The sequence below is a fragment of the Hoplias malabaricus genome, chromosome X1 (genome assembly GCF_029633855.1).
Source record: "Hoplias malabaricus isolate fHopMal1 chromosome X1, fHopMal1.hap1, whole genome shotgun sequence".
In the NCBI taxonomy this organism is placed as follows: Eukaryota; Metazoa; Chordata; class Actinopteri; order Characiformes; family Erythrinidae; genus Hoplias; species Hoplias malabaricus.
The window spans coordinates 13,375,931-13,393,461 of NC_089818.1; the positions used below are offsets into that span (position 1 = coordinate 13,375,931).

Sequence of the window (17,531 nt, forward strand, 5' to 3'; positions counted from 1 at the left end):
AAACTGTATCTGGACAGCGGTGAGAACTAGAAGAATGAAAGGTTCAGATAGTTTCAGGTTAATTTTGTATTTTGTGCCTCATCCTCTGAACATCCAAATCCAAATCCCCTTGGATTTATATAAAGTTACTGGAACTATGCAGCACTCTAAATGGCCAGAAGGTGTGGCCTCATATTTGAGAACACAAAGCTCTATGTAAAGTTGGCTGTTAAAAATAACAGTGAGTTTACAATGAACACAGTACCAGTGAGTTACAGTAACAAGCTGAAACTAGGCTTAATCCCAGTCTGGGAAACCACCCCTTAGTTGTTGCAACAGTGCCAATGACTGGTTATTGTATTTTAGTAGAAATTCATTTATATAATAAAAATTACTCTGCATAGCCTGTGTCAGAAATTTTTAGCCAAAGTGTTTCTACATATGAAAAAGATCCACAAAATTAAGAAGCCCAGCTGTTAGTACATCTTTAATAAATTATTTAGAACCTCAGTGATCTGCCAAAGAAGAAAACACAGTCAGAGTTTGTGATAAAAATAACGTTTTAAAATGTCTCAATAAAAAACACCAGGTTCAGCAACTTCCGGAGTTTGGCCAAAAACAGATGCCATCACAAAGCAGTAAACAACACATGATGCAGAACGTAAGTCAGGCTTTCTGGTCTTTTGAAAAAGAAGTGTAATTTAACACAGACCAACATAGTAAGCAGGACAGTTTTGGACCCTCACTTTAGAGCATGTACCATACAACAAGACCCAGTGCATAACATGAAATCACTCCTACTGAATTAGTAAACATTACATTAAATGTGAACATAGATGATGATTAGAGTAGAGAAACTGGCTACAGGTTAAGAAAACTTGTGTTGCCCAGACTTAGCAGCTCAAGTTCATAGTGTCCTTTTGTCACTCCTATTAGTCCATTTTTAAACATAGACAAGAGAGCAAGGGCTTTTAAGTGGTAAAATGTGAACTGCCCATTCACTGGAAAAGATGAGAAAGGAATGATATATGAAAGGGACGGGTCAGATATGCCCTGCAACATCACGTCCCCAGTTAATTCTAACGTTGTTAAGTTGACCAGCCAACTTTTCTGTTCTTTGAAAAACAAAAACCTAGATTTAAAATGTGGTTAGAGCCACTCATGAAAAAAAATAAAAATACAGTACTAATTTGGCTTGGGTTCAAAGCCAGTTTACAAAAAAATAAAGAAAACGGGAACGGAGGAAAGAGGGGGAGGTTCAGTCCAGACAACAACAGAATTGAAAGACAGATTAAAAGTGAGAGATTTAATAGTCCACAGGTTCCTCTCCTTCTTCGTTCAGCAGACATGTGCGTATCAGAGCCTGAGTGACAGCGTAAGGGTCGCAGTTGGCGGATGGACGACGGTCCTCAAAGTATCCCTTCTTCTCCTGGCCCACAGAGCGAGGGATGCGGATGCTAGCGCCACGGTTGGCCACACCGGCAGAGAACTCGTGAATGTTAGAGGTCTCGTGGTGTCCAGTCAGACGTCGAGCGTTATCCAGACCTCCTTTCGGGTCGTAGGCTCTGATGTGATAACTGTGTCTCTTCCCCAGCTTCTCAATAGCTTCCTCAATGTATCTGAGGATAGAAAATATTAAGTGTTAAATATTTAATTTAAAATATCTTAGCTCCATAACATACCTCCAGTTTGCTCAACTGTTTCAGTCAGATGTAGAATTAGTTTTTGCATTAGGCCTATTTCCCCAGACATGTATTCTTGGATTAAATCTCGAATGTTACATTCTCCCTCTTCTCCACACTACAACACAGTTCTGGTTCTTAAAAGGTCCGTGACTTGCTTTGGTTAAAACCCACAGCAGCGTTCTGGACAGGGCTGTTAAGACAGGGAGAGAACGGCCACTTTCAGTGCCTGTACCTTTGCTCTCTATTCACCTCAACCTGAGTGCACAACAGTGAGGAGCGAGGAGCAGAAGCACTGGGTTTTAACCGCTTTCACTCGGTTCTCTTTCTTGATTATTCTTGTTTTCTCCGTTTTTACTCAGGGCTCATTTCTTTTAGCTCGTTGTGTCTGTTTTGCTGCATTTAACATTGTCCTTGTGCTCTCGCTGTGATTGGACAGACTCAGATGAGGGGATGTGGCAATTCCTAAATCTCTGCACTTAACAAAAATCACTATGTCTAGTTTTACCTCATGTTTTCTGACTTAGGCAGCACACAGGAAACTGACTAACATGCAGTGAACAACAGTAATATCTGTTTCCTTTCCTCTGACTCATGAGGAAATAAGGCCATTAAAAGTAGACAAATTTTACACAAATTCCCAGGTTTTCGTAGTCATTTTATCAACGATTCACAAGTGTAACTAGGGCCCATTTTGTAATGCATTTGATTTTGGGATTTATGTTAGAAAGCAGTCTAAGAAACGCATAAATGACGACTTCAGCCCCACTGTAGAGAGAGAACTACTGTTCACTTACTTGAGTCCTCCATCTTCCCGCATCTCCTTAGTGCTGAAGTTCGTGTGGCAGCCGGCTCCATTCCAGTTTCCAGGGATTGGTTTGGGGTCAAAGGAGGCCACGACGCCAAAGTCTTCACACACTCGGTGGAGGATGAATCGAGCCACCCACAGGTGATCTCCCATCTCGATCCCCTCACAGGGTCCCACCTGGAACTCCCACTGAGAGAAAGAGCAGCAGATGAGTACTGAACTCATGCCGTTAAACTATTCTTACCAAGTGGTGTCTACAGTCTAGTCACTATAAAATATTGTTGTGAGAGGTTTAAGAAGTTTATTAAAGATTTAAAAATTTTAACAAAAAATGTTTTTTTTTCTTTCAGTGAGACCATTGGAAGTTGACAGTTCTCACAGCTGTATCATTGATTAATCGATTAATTGATAAATTCTATTATCATTTTCAGCTGGTGGTCTGTACCTGAGCAGGCATGACCTCTGCGTTTGTGCCGCAGATATTCACTCCAGCGTACAGACACGCTCGATAGTGGGCTTCTACGATGTCTCTGCCATACGCTTTATCTGCTCCGACTCCACAGTAGTAGGGTCCTGAAAGGAAGGGAACAGTACAGTTACACATGTATTCAGGACTTGGCTAAACTAATGTAAGTAAAACACATGAAAATGCAAAGATTCTGACCTTGTGGTCCAGGAAATCCATTGGAGGGCCAACCGAAGGGGTGTCCATCTGTGCCCAGGATGGTGTACTCCTGCTCCATCCCAAACCAAGGGATCTGGCCCTCCACCATTTGCATGACCTTATTACATGTTACACGATGGTTGGTTTCTGATCAGAAGAACAAGAAAGTAATGGTTAAAAACCAATTCAATCAACAAACTAAAAATAAATAAATAAATAAATTAAGCAATAAATTATATAAAGAAAAATGGGATTGGCTTGAAATTGTAGACAGCACCTTTAAAATCAACTGCATGTTTCATTACAGAGAGTTAGCCATGTTTTGAATAATTACTGTAAATATTTTGCTGTAATGAACTGTAGCATGGCTGGTGAATTCTCAATATATTGTCAATATCTCATGATATGCATTTTGATATATTAAAATAAAAACCAACTACACATGTTCTTCGAATAAGAGAGTGTAGGACAGGGCAAGGTAAGTTGTGTATAAACAAATATTATATTCTATTTACCTGCGGGTTTGTGGTTGTATTTCCGAACCTCACACAGGACTAGTTTGTTGGGGTCTTTGCGGAAAGGGTCTCTGAACATGGCCGAGGGAATCAGATACATGTCACTGTTGGAGCCCTCGGACTGGTAGGTGCTGGAGCCATCGAAATTCCACTCTGGGAGATCTAGACATAAGGAACAAATGTAAAAGTTTAGAAAATCAAGGTGTGAACTAATCTACAGTGATTTAGAGCACTGTTCAAAATAGTAAGAAACTCTGCTTTAGTTACAGCCTACAAGTTTCAAGAGGTGAGTGAATGATTTGGGCCAATTAAAAACCAACCAATGCTCATATGTTTTGGCATCAAAACCAAGACAAACTGGCAGTGTGTTACAAAATAAAGTATTAATGGACTTAAATTGTAGTAGACAGCACCATCTGCTTGTCAACATCACCCTTGGCATTGTGTTAACACTAAAATCTAATCAGCTGTGGAATATGAAGTGACAAAACTGAAAAATAAAAATAAATAGTAAAATCATAATAGAAAAAATGGCCACATCCTAATCTCCTACAGGCCACATCATTCCGACCTAAACTCGTCCTATCACTCTAACCACTGAAGGATGCGTGCGAGAGACAGAGAGAGGTCACTGCCCCTAGGACCAGTGCAGGGTATCAATAGTTTAGCATCTACCACAATGTGCATCAGAAGCAGAGCAGAAGTATGCAGTCCATGTGCACGTTAATAAGACCTGCAACTTAAAGCAACAGAAAAGCAAATCTCCTTACCCTCGATGCTCTTTGGCTCAGAATCCAGGGTTCTGGTCTTACACCTCAGTCCTTCTCCTGTTCCATCAATCCAGATGTACATGGCCTGGACTTTATCCCCTTGAGGAAGCTGCATATACTGCTGCTTGACCAGTTTACTCAACTGGGAACTGGATGATGTCGCCATGTTTATTACTATGTAACACCTAAGAGGGAAAGACAGAAACAGTGAGTGTTAAGCAAATTCTGAAAGTCGATTCACTGCAAATAAACGCTGCATGCATCAGCTATGCATTACATAAATGTAATCTAATTAACTGATGAAGATTTGTCCTAAATTTGATATAAATATTTTAGTAGCAACACAAACAGCTCATGACATAAATCCTTTGTACTATTCCACTGTGTTTAAGACTTCTGGTCTTTAGCTGATTGTTTATTTAAAAAATAAGAAGCACAATGAAGAGTGAAATACAGGAAAATAGTGTGCAAATGTTATGGTGCATTTAATGTATTTTAGATCTATATTTATATTGTTTTTCTTCAACCCTCAATGCTCTTCCATTTGTGCTAGAATGCCATGTTATCAGTTCAAACCAAAGGATGCTGCCTTTTCTTCTACAAATACTAAGAAAAGAAGCCTCAAACAGAAATAAAATTGACTCGTCTGTCTCCATGTGTTTTGCACCCCCCACTGAGATGAAAGCCCCCAGTTAAAGAGCCAGTACTGCACTTTTGCAGCTACAAACAAGAAACTGAATGATTAAGCAATGCATTGTGTAAAAAAAAAGCCAACATCAAACTGCAGAGCAGTGGTGTCTGATGCACTATCAGCTCATTGAGTCTCATCACTAGAGTCTAATAAGGGGACGAGGCTTAACACGTTTCCATTCCACCTTAAATGTTGCAACAGTTGGCTCCTCCTTAAGCTGGATGCTATTTTTCTCATGTTGCATCAGTAAGGTCCTGATGGTTCTGGCATGAATTTGGCTTTCTCCTCAATAGCTTATCAAAAATATACATTTTCATTCCACATTTATGAGTTCATACTTCTCATAAGAATTCCTAATAGAACAAAGGTATCCAAGAGGTTTTCCAAATCCATCTTAAACGCAATTGGCACCATATTTGATACACGTTTTAAGGTGGAAGGAATACTTCGAATGAAAGGCTGGAATAAACTACAGCCTTGTATCATTCCAGACTTTAGTGATGCAGCATGAACTCTTAATACAGACATTTAAAGTGGAACGGGTAATTTGAATAAACAACTGACAAAAACTTCTACCACAAATCTTTTTGGACTCCACTGATGCAACATGAGCATGAGGCACAATTTAAGGTGGAATGAAAAATCTACAAAGAAACTGTACTCAGCTACCTTAAATCTTCTTCAAACAGGTGAAAATGCAGCATGCAGGAAATCTGTACTAATGGATTTTTTTTAAAGGCAGCATGCTGTCATTAGAACAGAAACGCACTTTTAAGGTAGCACTGCAGGAAAAAGCACTAAGGCTTTAAATTACACGAAGAAAAACAGGAGTAGCAAGAAAAACAAAGCAAGATTAAGGACTGCTGGTGGTAAATACAGAAATAAACTATAAAATGAATGGGAAATAAAAGAAAGAGAGTTTAAAACCGTACCTGGACCGCGGTGAGAACTAGAAGAATGATAGGACTGGCAAGTCCGAGAGTTTCAGGATAACTTAGTGTTTACTTTTGTCTCATTCTCTGAGCAATAAACCAACCCTTCACTCGTCTTTATATACAGTAGCTGGAACAATACTGCGCTCTGATTGGTCAGGAGGCGTGGTCTGATATTTGATTGACGTGTAGACGCTCACGCAGAGCACAAAAGAATAGAAAACCGACTAAAAACATTAGTGTGACCGCCAGTGCCACCTTGCGGTTCCACATCTCAGTACTTTGTGTTTGAGGTGTAGTTTACAATAAGAAAAGTGTCTGTGTGTGGTATTTAGTTAGTGTGTGTGTGTGTGTGTGTGTGTGTGTGTGTGTGGTGTTGTTCGTTTAACGTGTGTATCTAGTGGTGTTTAGTCTTGTTATTGTATGTGTGTGGTGGTGTTTTGTTAGCATGTGTGGAGCTATTATTTTGGCTATTTTAGTTTAGTCAGTGCATGTGTTTCTCTGTGTGCGTGTGGTGGCGTTTAGTCTTGTTAAGTGTGTGAGATTGTGGCGATATTTAGTCTTGTTGGCGTATATATCTGTGGTGATGTTTAGCCTTGTGTGTGTGTGTGTGTGTGGTGTTTAGTCTTGTTAGTGTGTCAGAAAATTATGAATATATTTATTATTTAAAGACAAAGTAAAATGTGGTTAATGTAAACCCTGGTCAGATTATATGGATGTGTTTACAGCAGCAGAGCTCCGTGATTAAATTCATTTGGGAATTTTGAAAAGTGGGTGGAATTCCCCTTGACTATGAAGTGTGGTTATCGTGCGCCACCTACCGACAGATAAACCTAACAACCAGCGCCCATACACACACTGAGCAAATACACATATCAGTCATGTGACCACCTCGTTGCTCCTACACTCACGCTCCATTCTCTCAGCTCCACTGACCACACAGGAGCACTTTATAGTTCCACAGTTACAGACTGTTGTCCGCTTGTTGCTCTGCATACATTGTTACCCCAAAGACACAACAGTGCTGCCTCACAACCATGTCACTGCTGGATTGAGAACAGTACACCAACCAAAAACATCCAGCTGACAGCATCCGGTGCCCACAGGCCTCTAAATAGCCTCCAAAATAGACCAGTATTTCTTTCAAATGTCCTACTTTTTTCATCATCATCATCATCATCATCATCCTATATAAAACTCTTTGGACAGATGGAAGTGGTGGTAAAGGGGGAAAATGTGGATAAATATTTGTAGATTGTGGAGACATCCGGTTCCATTCATCATCATTGGAAAGAAACCCAAAGCTCAGTCAAACACTTCAAGGGCCGGATTTACAGAGTTTCTTGAGAAAGAAATTGTTATTAAATGTGATTTTTTTCCCCTTTCAAATGTGCACTTGTCTTAGAGTTTCAGGTAAAATTTACAGAGTGGAATTACAGTTAATTATGTCTAATTAAACAAGATTAAATGTGGAGATTGTTCTTAAAATGCTGTTATTTTCTACATAAGCAAAATAATGGAAAACTTGAATCTGTGCTTTATTCTGTTGCCTGTTTCCTCCACCTTCATTTATAATTCTTGTTTACTGCAAATTTTTGAATGCTTAGTTTAATTTTTCTTTTCATCTATTTTGTTCTCAGCTGCATGGATTTAACTGAATCCTGGTAATAATTGTCCTTTCTTTTTTTAAAAAAATGTGGCTTGTGGCTATTACACAAAAGTGGTGGGTGAGAGTGATGGACGATGTTGTTTAGGCTTCGTAATTCAGGATCCACACTTCTGCACAATCAGCAGGACGTCATGTATTTGAATATTTAACCAAATCAAAATTGCATTACACCAAAGAATTACCAAATGTCTCATGTAATAAATTCTCTTTTATCCAAAAAAAAAGAAGTTAAAACGTTATCTTTATTTATGGTATGCTGTTTCTACACTTCTTTAGACTGGGGTTAAGTTACTGACATTTAATTCTCATATCATATCAACTGGAAGAATTTTATATGTACAGTCATATTTTAAATAACAGTATAGCTCAGTGACTCCATTCTAATGGGCTTTAAAACATAGGTTTATTGATATTTAGAGGCCCCATGTGGATTGATGGCACATTGTTTGCCACCTAAGGACAACATTATTTCCAAATCTGGGCCACATGTCGCCAGAGGTCACTCTTTGGGCCATTTTTGGCTCTCGTCCAGATTGCCACGGTCAGCACTGGCATGTCTTTGCAAGAAATGGGTCAGATCTGTTTTGTAATGTCTGTCTGAGAGAGTGTTTCTTTCACAAAAGGTGTGTTGACGACAGTGGGTCAGCAGTAGAGGTGGGCAGATCGATCCAAATATTGATAATATCGATACCAACGCTGGTATTGGTACTGATCAATACTCAAGAAAAAAGATAGATACTTAAGATTTGTTTCTCTTCTGCTAAAGTCTGTGAGCAAGGCAGTGCAGAGCACCCTACCCCCGCTTAGTCACGTCACGAAGAGGGGTGTGCGCACCCAACCCCCCCCCCTCCCCCACCCCGCCACCAGCTCCCATTTTCGTGCTCTGCACCTACACGTGGCGAAGACCGCCGGTATCAGTATCTGTATCGATATCGGCAATACTGGCCCTGTATTTACTTGGTATCGAATCGATACCAAAACTCCCCACCTCTAGTCAGCAGTACCATGCCTAAGCCAGAAGAAGCCCAGTACACTCTCAAGCAGACTAAAGTCTCATTAAAGAAAAAGGTACATTATTGTCAATAAAGGTACAGCAGTGGTGTTAAAGTCAAGTTGTGTTCCCTAAACTTTCCTTACATTCTCTTCTTCAGAAGGAGAGGGGGGTATGTTTAATCCTTCATGTTAGAATAAGACTACGCATATAAAGCGTTGTAATTCATTTAAAATATGTTCATTAATGGTGATTAAATGTTGGTAATGCTTTAAAAGTCATTAATAACAAATAATATCACGCAGGTAGAAAAGGCAACAGTGACCTGTCTTTGCCAAATAGTGAACCCACATCCATCTAAAACTTTAAACCATTCGTAAACCAGATACTGACCTTATTTTGGCTTCCACAGATTGCCTTTTTCTACAATAATGATTATGTGGTGCACATTAACGTGTGAAATGACTAAATTCACATGTCCTTGTCTCAGCTTATTCTTTATCTTGACATATTTGTAAGTTATATCACACTTTCAGTATTTTTTTAAAAAAGAGATCACTGTTGCCCTTTCTATTTATGTGTTACAAATGATTATTAATGACTTTTATTATGTTTACAACCTAATTAACAACCATGTAATAAACAGTTTTTTTTTATTTTGTTGATTAACCTTTTTTTAAATGTAGTTTATTTTAAAGTGGTATGCATTTTATTATAGAATTGTTTAAAACAAACAAAAAAACAAACACCACCCCACACACAATGAAGCATATTAGTGCAAAGCAACTTAAAAATGTACAATTAACATAGAATATGGTACAAATACGTTCCCTAACTAACAGTACTGAATATGTACCCTTCAGGAGACCACCACACTGACTGTTTTTCAGAGGGTAAGGTCTTCCGGAAATCAAAAACACAAGACTTTTAGCTCAATGAATTTTATTAAAGTGCTTCTAATCCGCATTGTTGTATTTATCTTATTTTTATCCCTTCATGGTGAAAGCCATCAATAACTGGGCAATAAAATGACCATTAAATTCATGTTTGGGCTTGAGACCTGTTCTCTGTGAGATCCCATTACAGCGCCTTCACTGGGGGAAAAGAAAAGACATAGTTAAATCAGGACCCATTGTATACTGCGTTTTCACCATGGATTAATAGTAAGGAGATTCATGTTACAGCTTAAAGAAAATGATGAGCATTATTCCTGATTCTCCAACAGAAAGGGCAGGACTGTAAACACCTATTTACTCAGTTCTTACTGAGATCTCTCAGTTCATTTGCATACAGATAAACTGAGTCTTACCTTTGATTGTTCATCAGTGGCTCTCTGTCTGATCATGAGTTAACTTGATCTGTAACATCAACCTTTGATTATTCATCAACTGAGAAGGAGCTGGAGCTGCGAGAGGATGAACTGATTTCTTCGACACATTCCTCAATCTACCGGTAAGCATTTTTTAAGTGAAACTGTGAATCTCCAGTTGTTTCATTTCTTCTTTAATCTTCTCCCTCTTCTTGTCAGATATTCACACAAACCCCCCTCTACTATCTGTCTGAAAACAAATGGTTAATGTGTCCAGAGATACCACAGTCAGGTATCAGTATCAGTTACCACATGGTTTTTACAACAGCCGACTCCAGATAAAGGCTACCCGCATTTCAATGGACACACTCTGTTTCCCCCCTCCAAAAAGAGATTCAGGCAATTAAAAGCAAAGACAAACAGGTTGAAACACAGCTTCTTTCCACAGGCTGTGAAAGCCATCAACCCATCAGCCATCAAGCCATCAACGCCCCCCACCCCCCACCTACTTTAACTAATCCTTCCTGATTGACAATCAGTAGAATCAATGGACAACCACCCATTCTAATGGACAAGCAATTGCACACGGCACTTTTAAATTAAGCCTGTATATACCTTCTGTCTTAATGCCTCTGAACAATCTGCTATTTTGCACATGTATAGATTTTATATTTTAACTGCTGCCTGAGAGAGGATTCTAAAACTGCATTTCACTGTTTTATCACTGTTCTGAACATTGTTTTCTCAGCGACAATAAAAAGCTTTCTATTCTTTTCTATGGTTTGTGTTAATGTGGTGTAAAATGGATTTCTTTGCACTGATCTTTCAACATTAAGGATTTCGGATGATGATGAATTCAGTCACTGACGTTCAGTGTGAAATGCTCTGTTCAGAACCGTTTACAGTGGAAATGAATGGAACCAGACGTCCACATAGTTTAGTTTTATTGTTTGTAAAACGTTGGAGACTTGGTCCATGAAAAGAAATCCGGATTTGTGTTGACATCTGGTTTTATTCACCAGCGCTGTCCTCAAGTCTCTCTGCAATCAGCCACATCACACCATAACCCTCTCCAATATGTTTTAAAGCATTTTGTAATTTTAATTCAAAATATAGACATTCTACCGCATTGTGAATGTAGCGTATTAATGATTCATATTATTTGGTTTATTATTCATTCATTCATTCATTCATTCATTCATTCATTCATAGTTTGTAACCGTTGATTCAGTTCATGGTGTGTGTCACCCTGCGACGGACTGGACCCCCTCGCGACCCACCGCAACCCTGAACTGGATAAACGGTTCCTGACAATGAATGAAAATCTCAGAAATCTTAGCATCCAGCTCCAGCTCCTGGACGTCTGGACTGATTTGGACACTTTATTCAGCGTCCAGCTGAAAACAGACCACACAGAGCTCCGGCAGCTCATTTCTGAGAAGACAGTGTCTGAATACTTTTACTTTAGACAAACTGGAATAAATGGAGAACTGCTCTTAGCAAAGCCACAGTCAAGAACTTACAGGAGGCTCTCATCACTGAGAACGTGATCCCATGGATCTACAAAATTAAATATGAAATATGTCCTGTGAGTATTAATGGTGCAGTCATTTTTAACAGCAAAGATAGTGATAACTTTTATATTTCACATGAGATGAAGAATCAGAATACTGCCTAGCCCCTGAATTAACCAGTGTATGCTCCATAGAGTGGGTCAACACATGGGGGCGCCTATGTTTGATATAGGTTTAGTCAGGAACTCCTGACACACAAAGACCACTAGATGACAGTATAATCTTTACAATCTTTCTACAGATACTTGCAACAACATTCAATGCTTTCCAGAAGAAGGAGGATCAACAGCTCCTGCTGCATCTCGTAAATGTACCTTTGCCGTTTTACAGCAACAAGCAGCCATAACATTAAAACCACCTCCTATCCACCACTCACCATCCTTTGTCTCAGCTCCACTCACCACACAGGTCAGTCTGTGGTGTAGTCAGACCACTTATGAATGGCTGTGACATAACTGAGGGATCAGACATTAAGAATGTTTTCCCACAGCAGGGAAGATTGTATTTAAATCTGATTTAAAGCAACACTACGTAGTATTTTTACTTTAAAATGACAGCTTCATGATCGTTGTGATCCTCCACTGAGCTGTAATAGGGAGAGTAGAGCTTGTGTTGTTGCTACACTGGGCTCAGCATGGCAAAGACTGCACTATGTAACTTATGGAGGAGGGTAGAGTGTAATATGTTCAAAGCACATGAGATTTACCCTGCAGTGTAAGCGCAGCCTTAATGTCCTCCCTGCAGTTCACAGATGTGATCTGAGATGTGTGCTTTTTTCAGTTCAGTGGTCAGATGAATATAGGAGCAGAGAGCCAGGTGGTCTTAAATCTCTCCGTAATGGTGGCGGTGGTGGTCCTGATGCAATCTGGAGGCGAGAGGCCTTGTCTCTGTGTCAAGCCCTCTGTTGCCATAGAAACACAGAGGCTCTCAGTTCTGAGATGTGGGCTCTGATGGCCGTGGAAGACGTAAGGAGAGGGGGATCAATGAATCTCAAGTTTAAAAAAGCAGGTATGTACAACGCTCACGAGATACAGACATCTTACAACTCTTAATTTTGATTGTTGTTATTTTTACAGTATTTTCATATTAATACTCACATCTATGGACACTTTTGAGTCGCTAATCCACCTACCAACATGTGACCGTGGGAGGAAACCGGCGCACCCAAAGGAAACCCACACGGACACAGGGAGAACACACCCACAAGAATATTTTCTGACAGATAATTTTATATCAGTCTAGAAATATATCAGTCTAGAAGCTGTGACTGTATTTAAGGTGCTTTATTTGCAATGCTATATAATCTGATGTTTCCTGCAGACTCTAAAATATGTCTTTGTTCATTTTAGAGGATTTACTCCAGTGCAGCTCCGAGTTTATCTCTTAGATCCTGAAGCTGGAGCAAGCTTCTGTTGATGCTCTCCTTACGGCTCAGGACCTGGTCAGAAAGTCTGGAGAAAAACTGGTAACTCTGTAATTTCACTGCAGTTTATCTTTACCACCAGTGCCACGGCTCCAGGAAAGAAAAGGACACCCTGTGTCAGTAATGCTTAGCACAATAGCACCCCCTTGTGGAGCAGTTTTTGAACGGCAGTGAGTATGTGAGAAATTGTGTCTACTGTGGTGAATGTCCTAACTGTGATGACGGAAGTGAGTGAATGAATTAGTAACTATGCTAATGAGGGAGTGATTCATAGGATATGATTGAGTGAGTATGTTAGGGAGTGAGTTAGTTTGTATGTGAATGAGTGAGTTTGTGTGTATGTGACTGAATGAGTGAGTGAGTGGGGAGTATGTGAGTGTGTGCGTGAATGAGTATGTGAATGAGTGACTGAGTTAGTGGCTGTGTGAGTAAATGAGTGTGAGTGGGTGTATGTGTGACTGAGTGAACGAGTGAGTGAGTGAGTGACAAGACAGTTCAGTGAGATCCTGAACTAATCACCCACATCAGCACCTCACCTTTCTTACTGGCACCAGGTGGCCTTAGGACACAAGACTGGTTAATAAGACTGTATTTTACTGGACCACTTGAGTTCTGATGGAGTGAAGGATACTCACTTTTACAGCAGTCTCTCCAGTGGTTTATGAGATAGGCCTCAAACTTTCTCCTGACGTCCATGTCCTTCATAGCGCTGCGAAAACTGACTATGCTTCTAGTAAACCTGGAGAACGCAATCCACGCAGGTTTCTGAAACAAACAGTGAGGCCAGGTGATGTTGGTGTTTTGTTCTAAATCACAAACACCACTCCAGATCATCCCAGAGGAACTCCATCACTCCAGAGAACACAGTTCCACTGCTCCATACACCACTACTGAGAGGGTTCATACCCCTCAAGCCTTTGTTTGGGCACAGTGACCTTGTGGCACTTTTCTGAATACACAGTCTCTACTCAGCTCTAGTGAGCTGTTTTCCTTCACCGTCAGGTAAAATTGGTCCTGGTCCTGGAACTGTGTTTCTTTTTTAGTCCCTTCTCTCTCATGGTTCAGAGTGAGCTGAGTAGGGACTAAACCATGGTTGCAAAGTGCTGATTGTCCAGAGAGAGTCGTCACTCTACGCCGAACAATGCAGACATCCTGCACAAACTCGCCTTCTGTAAAATCTCCAGCTACAGCACAGATCACATTTGTTTAAAGGACTGGGGCCCCCTCCAGGGTGTGTTCTCACCTTGCGCCCATGGCAGAGTCTTTTAAGTGAACATTGACATGTACATTGTGTTGTAATATATCTTATCACTTATGTTTCTTAGTGCAATACCCACTAAGGCTGCTCTTGTGTCATATACAGAACTCAAATGTATACAGACCCTCCTCCACTCTAATATATTAAGGTTCATAGCACTGTACCACACCTTTTTTTTTTTACCCCTGTAACCCACTTCAATATCTCCTCACTATTTATTGTTATTTCTTTCTGTATGTCTTCTCTTATACACGATGTACAGTACTGTGTCACTACAGTTCAGTAAAGTGTTACTGATGTTAAGTCTTTAACATATTGTTAGTAGAGGTCTGTACGGGACCGATTTCTAATCCCGCACTGATTTATAGAGGAGATTTCTGGTGAAAATTAAAAGAAAGAGGTGGTTGCCTCATGTACTTTGTAATCTGACTCCGTGTTTGACTCTCAGAACTGTGGAATGATCACAGAGTGTGATTCGAGTGTGAACTGTCACTTGGGGAACTAGCACTTGGCTGAGCAGGCCTTGGACCATTTTGGGCTACGCCACTTGTGAGAGGACATTCATTAATTGTTAAACGGGCTGTTTGTTTTTAATAAGCACCACGCAAGAATAAAAAACATAGTACCTTTAATTAGGCAGGTTGTGCTTAGGTGCAGACAGCATAGAAAAAATAAACAGCAATCAGCTAAATTAATCAGATAATTACAAATAAATATGCAGCCTATATATTTAATAACAAAAGGCTCAGGTCCAGAGGGTGAACTTGCTGATATCTGCGGCTGCCTGCATGTGCTTTGTTGCGCATGACAGGGAGGGAACTGAATGCAGGTCAAAACATAAATAAATGAATAAATAATAATAATAAATTACATGACACAAAGTTCACGAGTCCCAAATCTCGAGTCCAAGCCGAGTCAGAGTCATTAGAAGGCAAGTCGAGTCTGAAGTCACTGACGAGCGATTTAAGTGCGACTTGAGGCCGGGTCTCAGACTCTAGTCCCCATCTCTGAGTAAAGGGTAGTAGAGTAGGGATCTTTCAGTGGAAAAGTCTAATAGAAAATGTTATTAGACTCATATGCAGTGGTTCCAGTGTCCCACTGCACTTCATGCTTTTGTATAGAGATGATACAATCATGGAAGCAATGGATGGACCTTATCTTATCTGAATTCATTAGGAGGAATCCATAAACATTTGGACATCTGTATGATAGTGGGAAGGTACCAGTTTATCAGTGATGTTGAATCCCTGGCTTCTGGTGTCTGCGGATTCAGGGAATGTCTTCAGGTATCTCTCAAACCTGCAAAGTTCAGAAGTTGTTTTTCACTGACTGTCAGGAAAAAATTAATTGCCTCCAACACTGAAACATCTGTAGATTTCAGATCAGGAAAAATATTCCAGCCTTAAACGCCCCACAAAGACATCTGCACATCTGCAGCAATTAAATCTCACACTGAATACACAGACATCTGCTGCCATTACCGTCCAAAACACGGCATACATATCCACTGCCTATTTGTGGCATTCAAGGAATATTCCAGCATTTTTTAACCTTATCTCTATCTGTGTTGTTACACTGCTGTGAGGATTTGATGGCATTTAGCCTCATTAAAAAAGACCTGATCAGACGGATAGTGAACGACAAACTGGTGACAGCGGACTTCTTCCTGGAAATAGAAAGGCTTGAGCAAGGAGGGGTGTTCAGTAAATTCTGGGTGTGGATATGATCTCCTAACCCTGCAGGTAAATTTATAATTCTTCTATGCAGTGACCCTTGAGGGTTATAAAGAAAACATCAGCTCATTTCCATCATTAATTTTGTTGAATCGCTGTGAAAACTAAACCATTCTGAGTAACACAAGTGTGTTGAAGAAACTAGAGCCTGGCGTTGTGTGAGACGGTGGACTCCAGGACATTAGTCTTCACCCTACAGCCCAGACTCAGCCCCAAGGGTTTTTTACCTGCTCCACAATCTGAAGAAACATTTCAGTGGAAACAAAATTTTCTGATGAGAGCTATAAAAGATAATTAATTAATTCATTATCTGTAACCACTTATGCAGTTCAGGGTTGCGGTGGGTCCGGAGCCTACCCAGAATCATGGGGCGTAAGGCAGGAATACACCCTGGAGGGGGCGCCAGGGAAACACAGACACATTCACACCTATGGACAGTTTTGACTCTGCAACATGGATTTAAACTAGTCCTCCCTCGCACCCTCACATTTACACTTCAGTAAAGCACAGGAGTTCTGAATACTGAATATTGTAATTCCAAATTCACACACACTCTCCTACACTTCTGTCATTGTATGGTAATTGTTGTGTCATATTAATATTACACAACCAATGACAAAAGAGCAGGAAAATGTTTGACTTTTAAATCATAATTGTACACTGCACAAAACTGCTTTAATATTTATTTGTACACCTCTTAATACTGGCCAAATATGACTACTGTAATATTTTACAAGAGCACTTAAAGCAATAAAGCAATAAATATATTATATTATATTTATATATTCCAGTTTTTAAATGACTGTAATTAATTTATAATAATGAATTAATTAATATAAACTTTGTAACAATATTAATTTAATAAAATTGTCAAATAAACAAATAAAGGCATTATAAATAAAACAGCATTGATGAAATATAAAGCTTAAATAAACTGAATACTGGGTGGGAAAGAAGTTTATTTAATTCTGTGCTGTAGGACACGTCTATGGACCAAGTCCATCTAAACGCACAGGAGAATCTACAGTTTTTGTAAAGAATGAAAAGTATTTCATCCTTTGTCTTTCTTTGGAGATTATAATGCCATGTGCTCAGCTTAAAAAAGCTGTATACACTCCTTATAAAAGCTGTGTATAACCATTTGCTCTGTTAGAAGCTTTAGAACAGTAAAATGTTTATAATCTCACAAAATCGCCCAGTTTTCAAAAAATATCTTAATGTTAAGATGATCTTAACAGGGAGAGAGAGTGTTCAGTGTGATGCTCACTCTACCACTTACAGGTGACGATTATGATAAAAAAAATTAAGATTATGATTAAAAAAAAACACTTTTTTAAAATAAAATTAATATATTGTTTACTCACCATTTACAAACAGATCAATATATTTAAAGACACTGTGTAAGTAAATGAGTAAAAAAATTGTGTCTCAGTCAGACATGCTAGGTTTCCTCTCTCTCTCTCTCTCTCTGCTCACATCAGAGAAACAGCAAAGAGGGAGACCTCCAAACATTGAAAATCATCAAGAGATGAG

General features: G+C 39.5%; 1 protein-coding gene across 1 annotated transcript; it reads right to left on the minus strand.

Annotated features, from left to right (window-relative positions):
* Positions 1 to 452: 452 nt before the first annotated feature.
* Positions 453 to 6,130, minus strand: LOC136675434 (glutamine synthetase-like). Its single transcript, XM_066651984.1, has 7 exons — positions 6,042 to 6,130; positions 4,419 to 4,603; positions 3,649 to 3,810; positions 3,134 to 3,280; positions 2,915 to 3,042; positions 2,459 to 2,658; positions 453 to 1,598 (listed from the first exon to the last, which is right to left on the minus strand). Exons 2-7 carry the CDS (start codon positions 4,582 to 4,584, stop codon positions 1,286 to 1,288), a joined length of 1,116 nt encoding a protein of 371 aa, XP_066508081.1. The 5' UTR covers positions 4,585 to 4,603; positions 6,042 to 6,130; the 3' UTR covers positions 453 to 1,285.
* Positions 6,131 to 17,531: the final 11,401 nt, after the last annotated feature.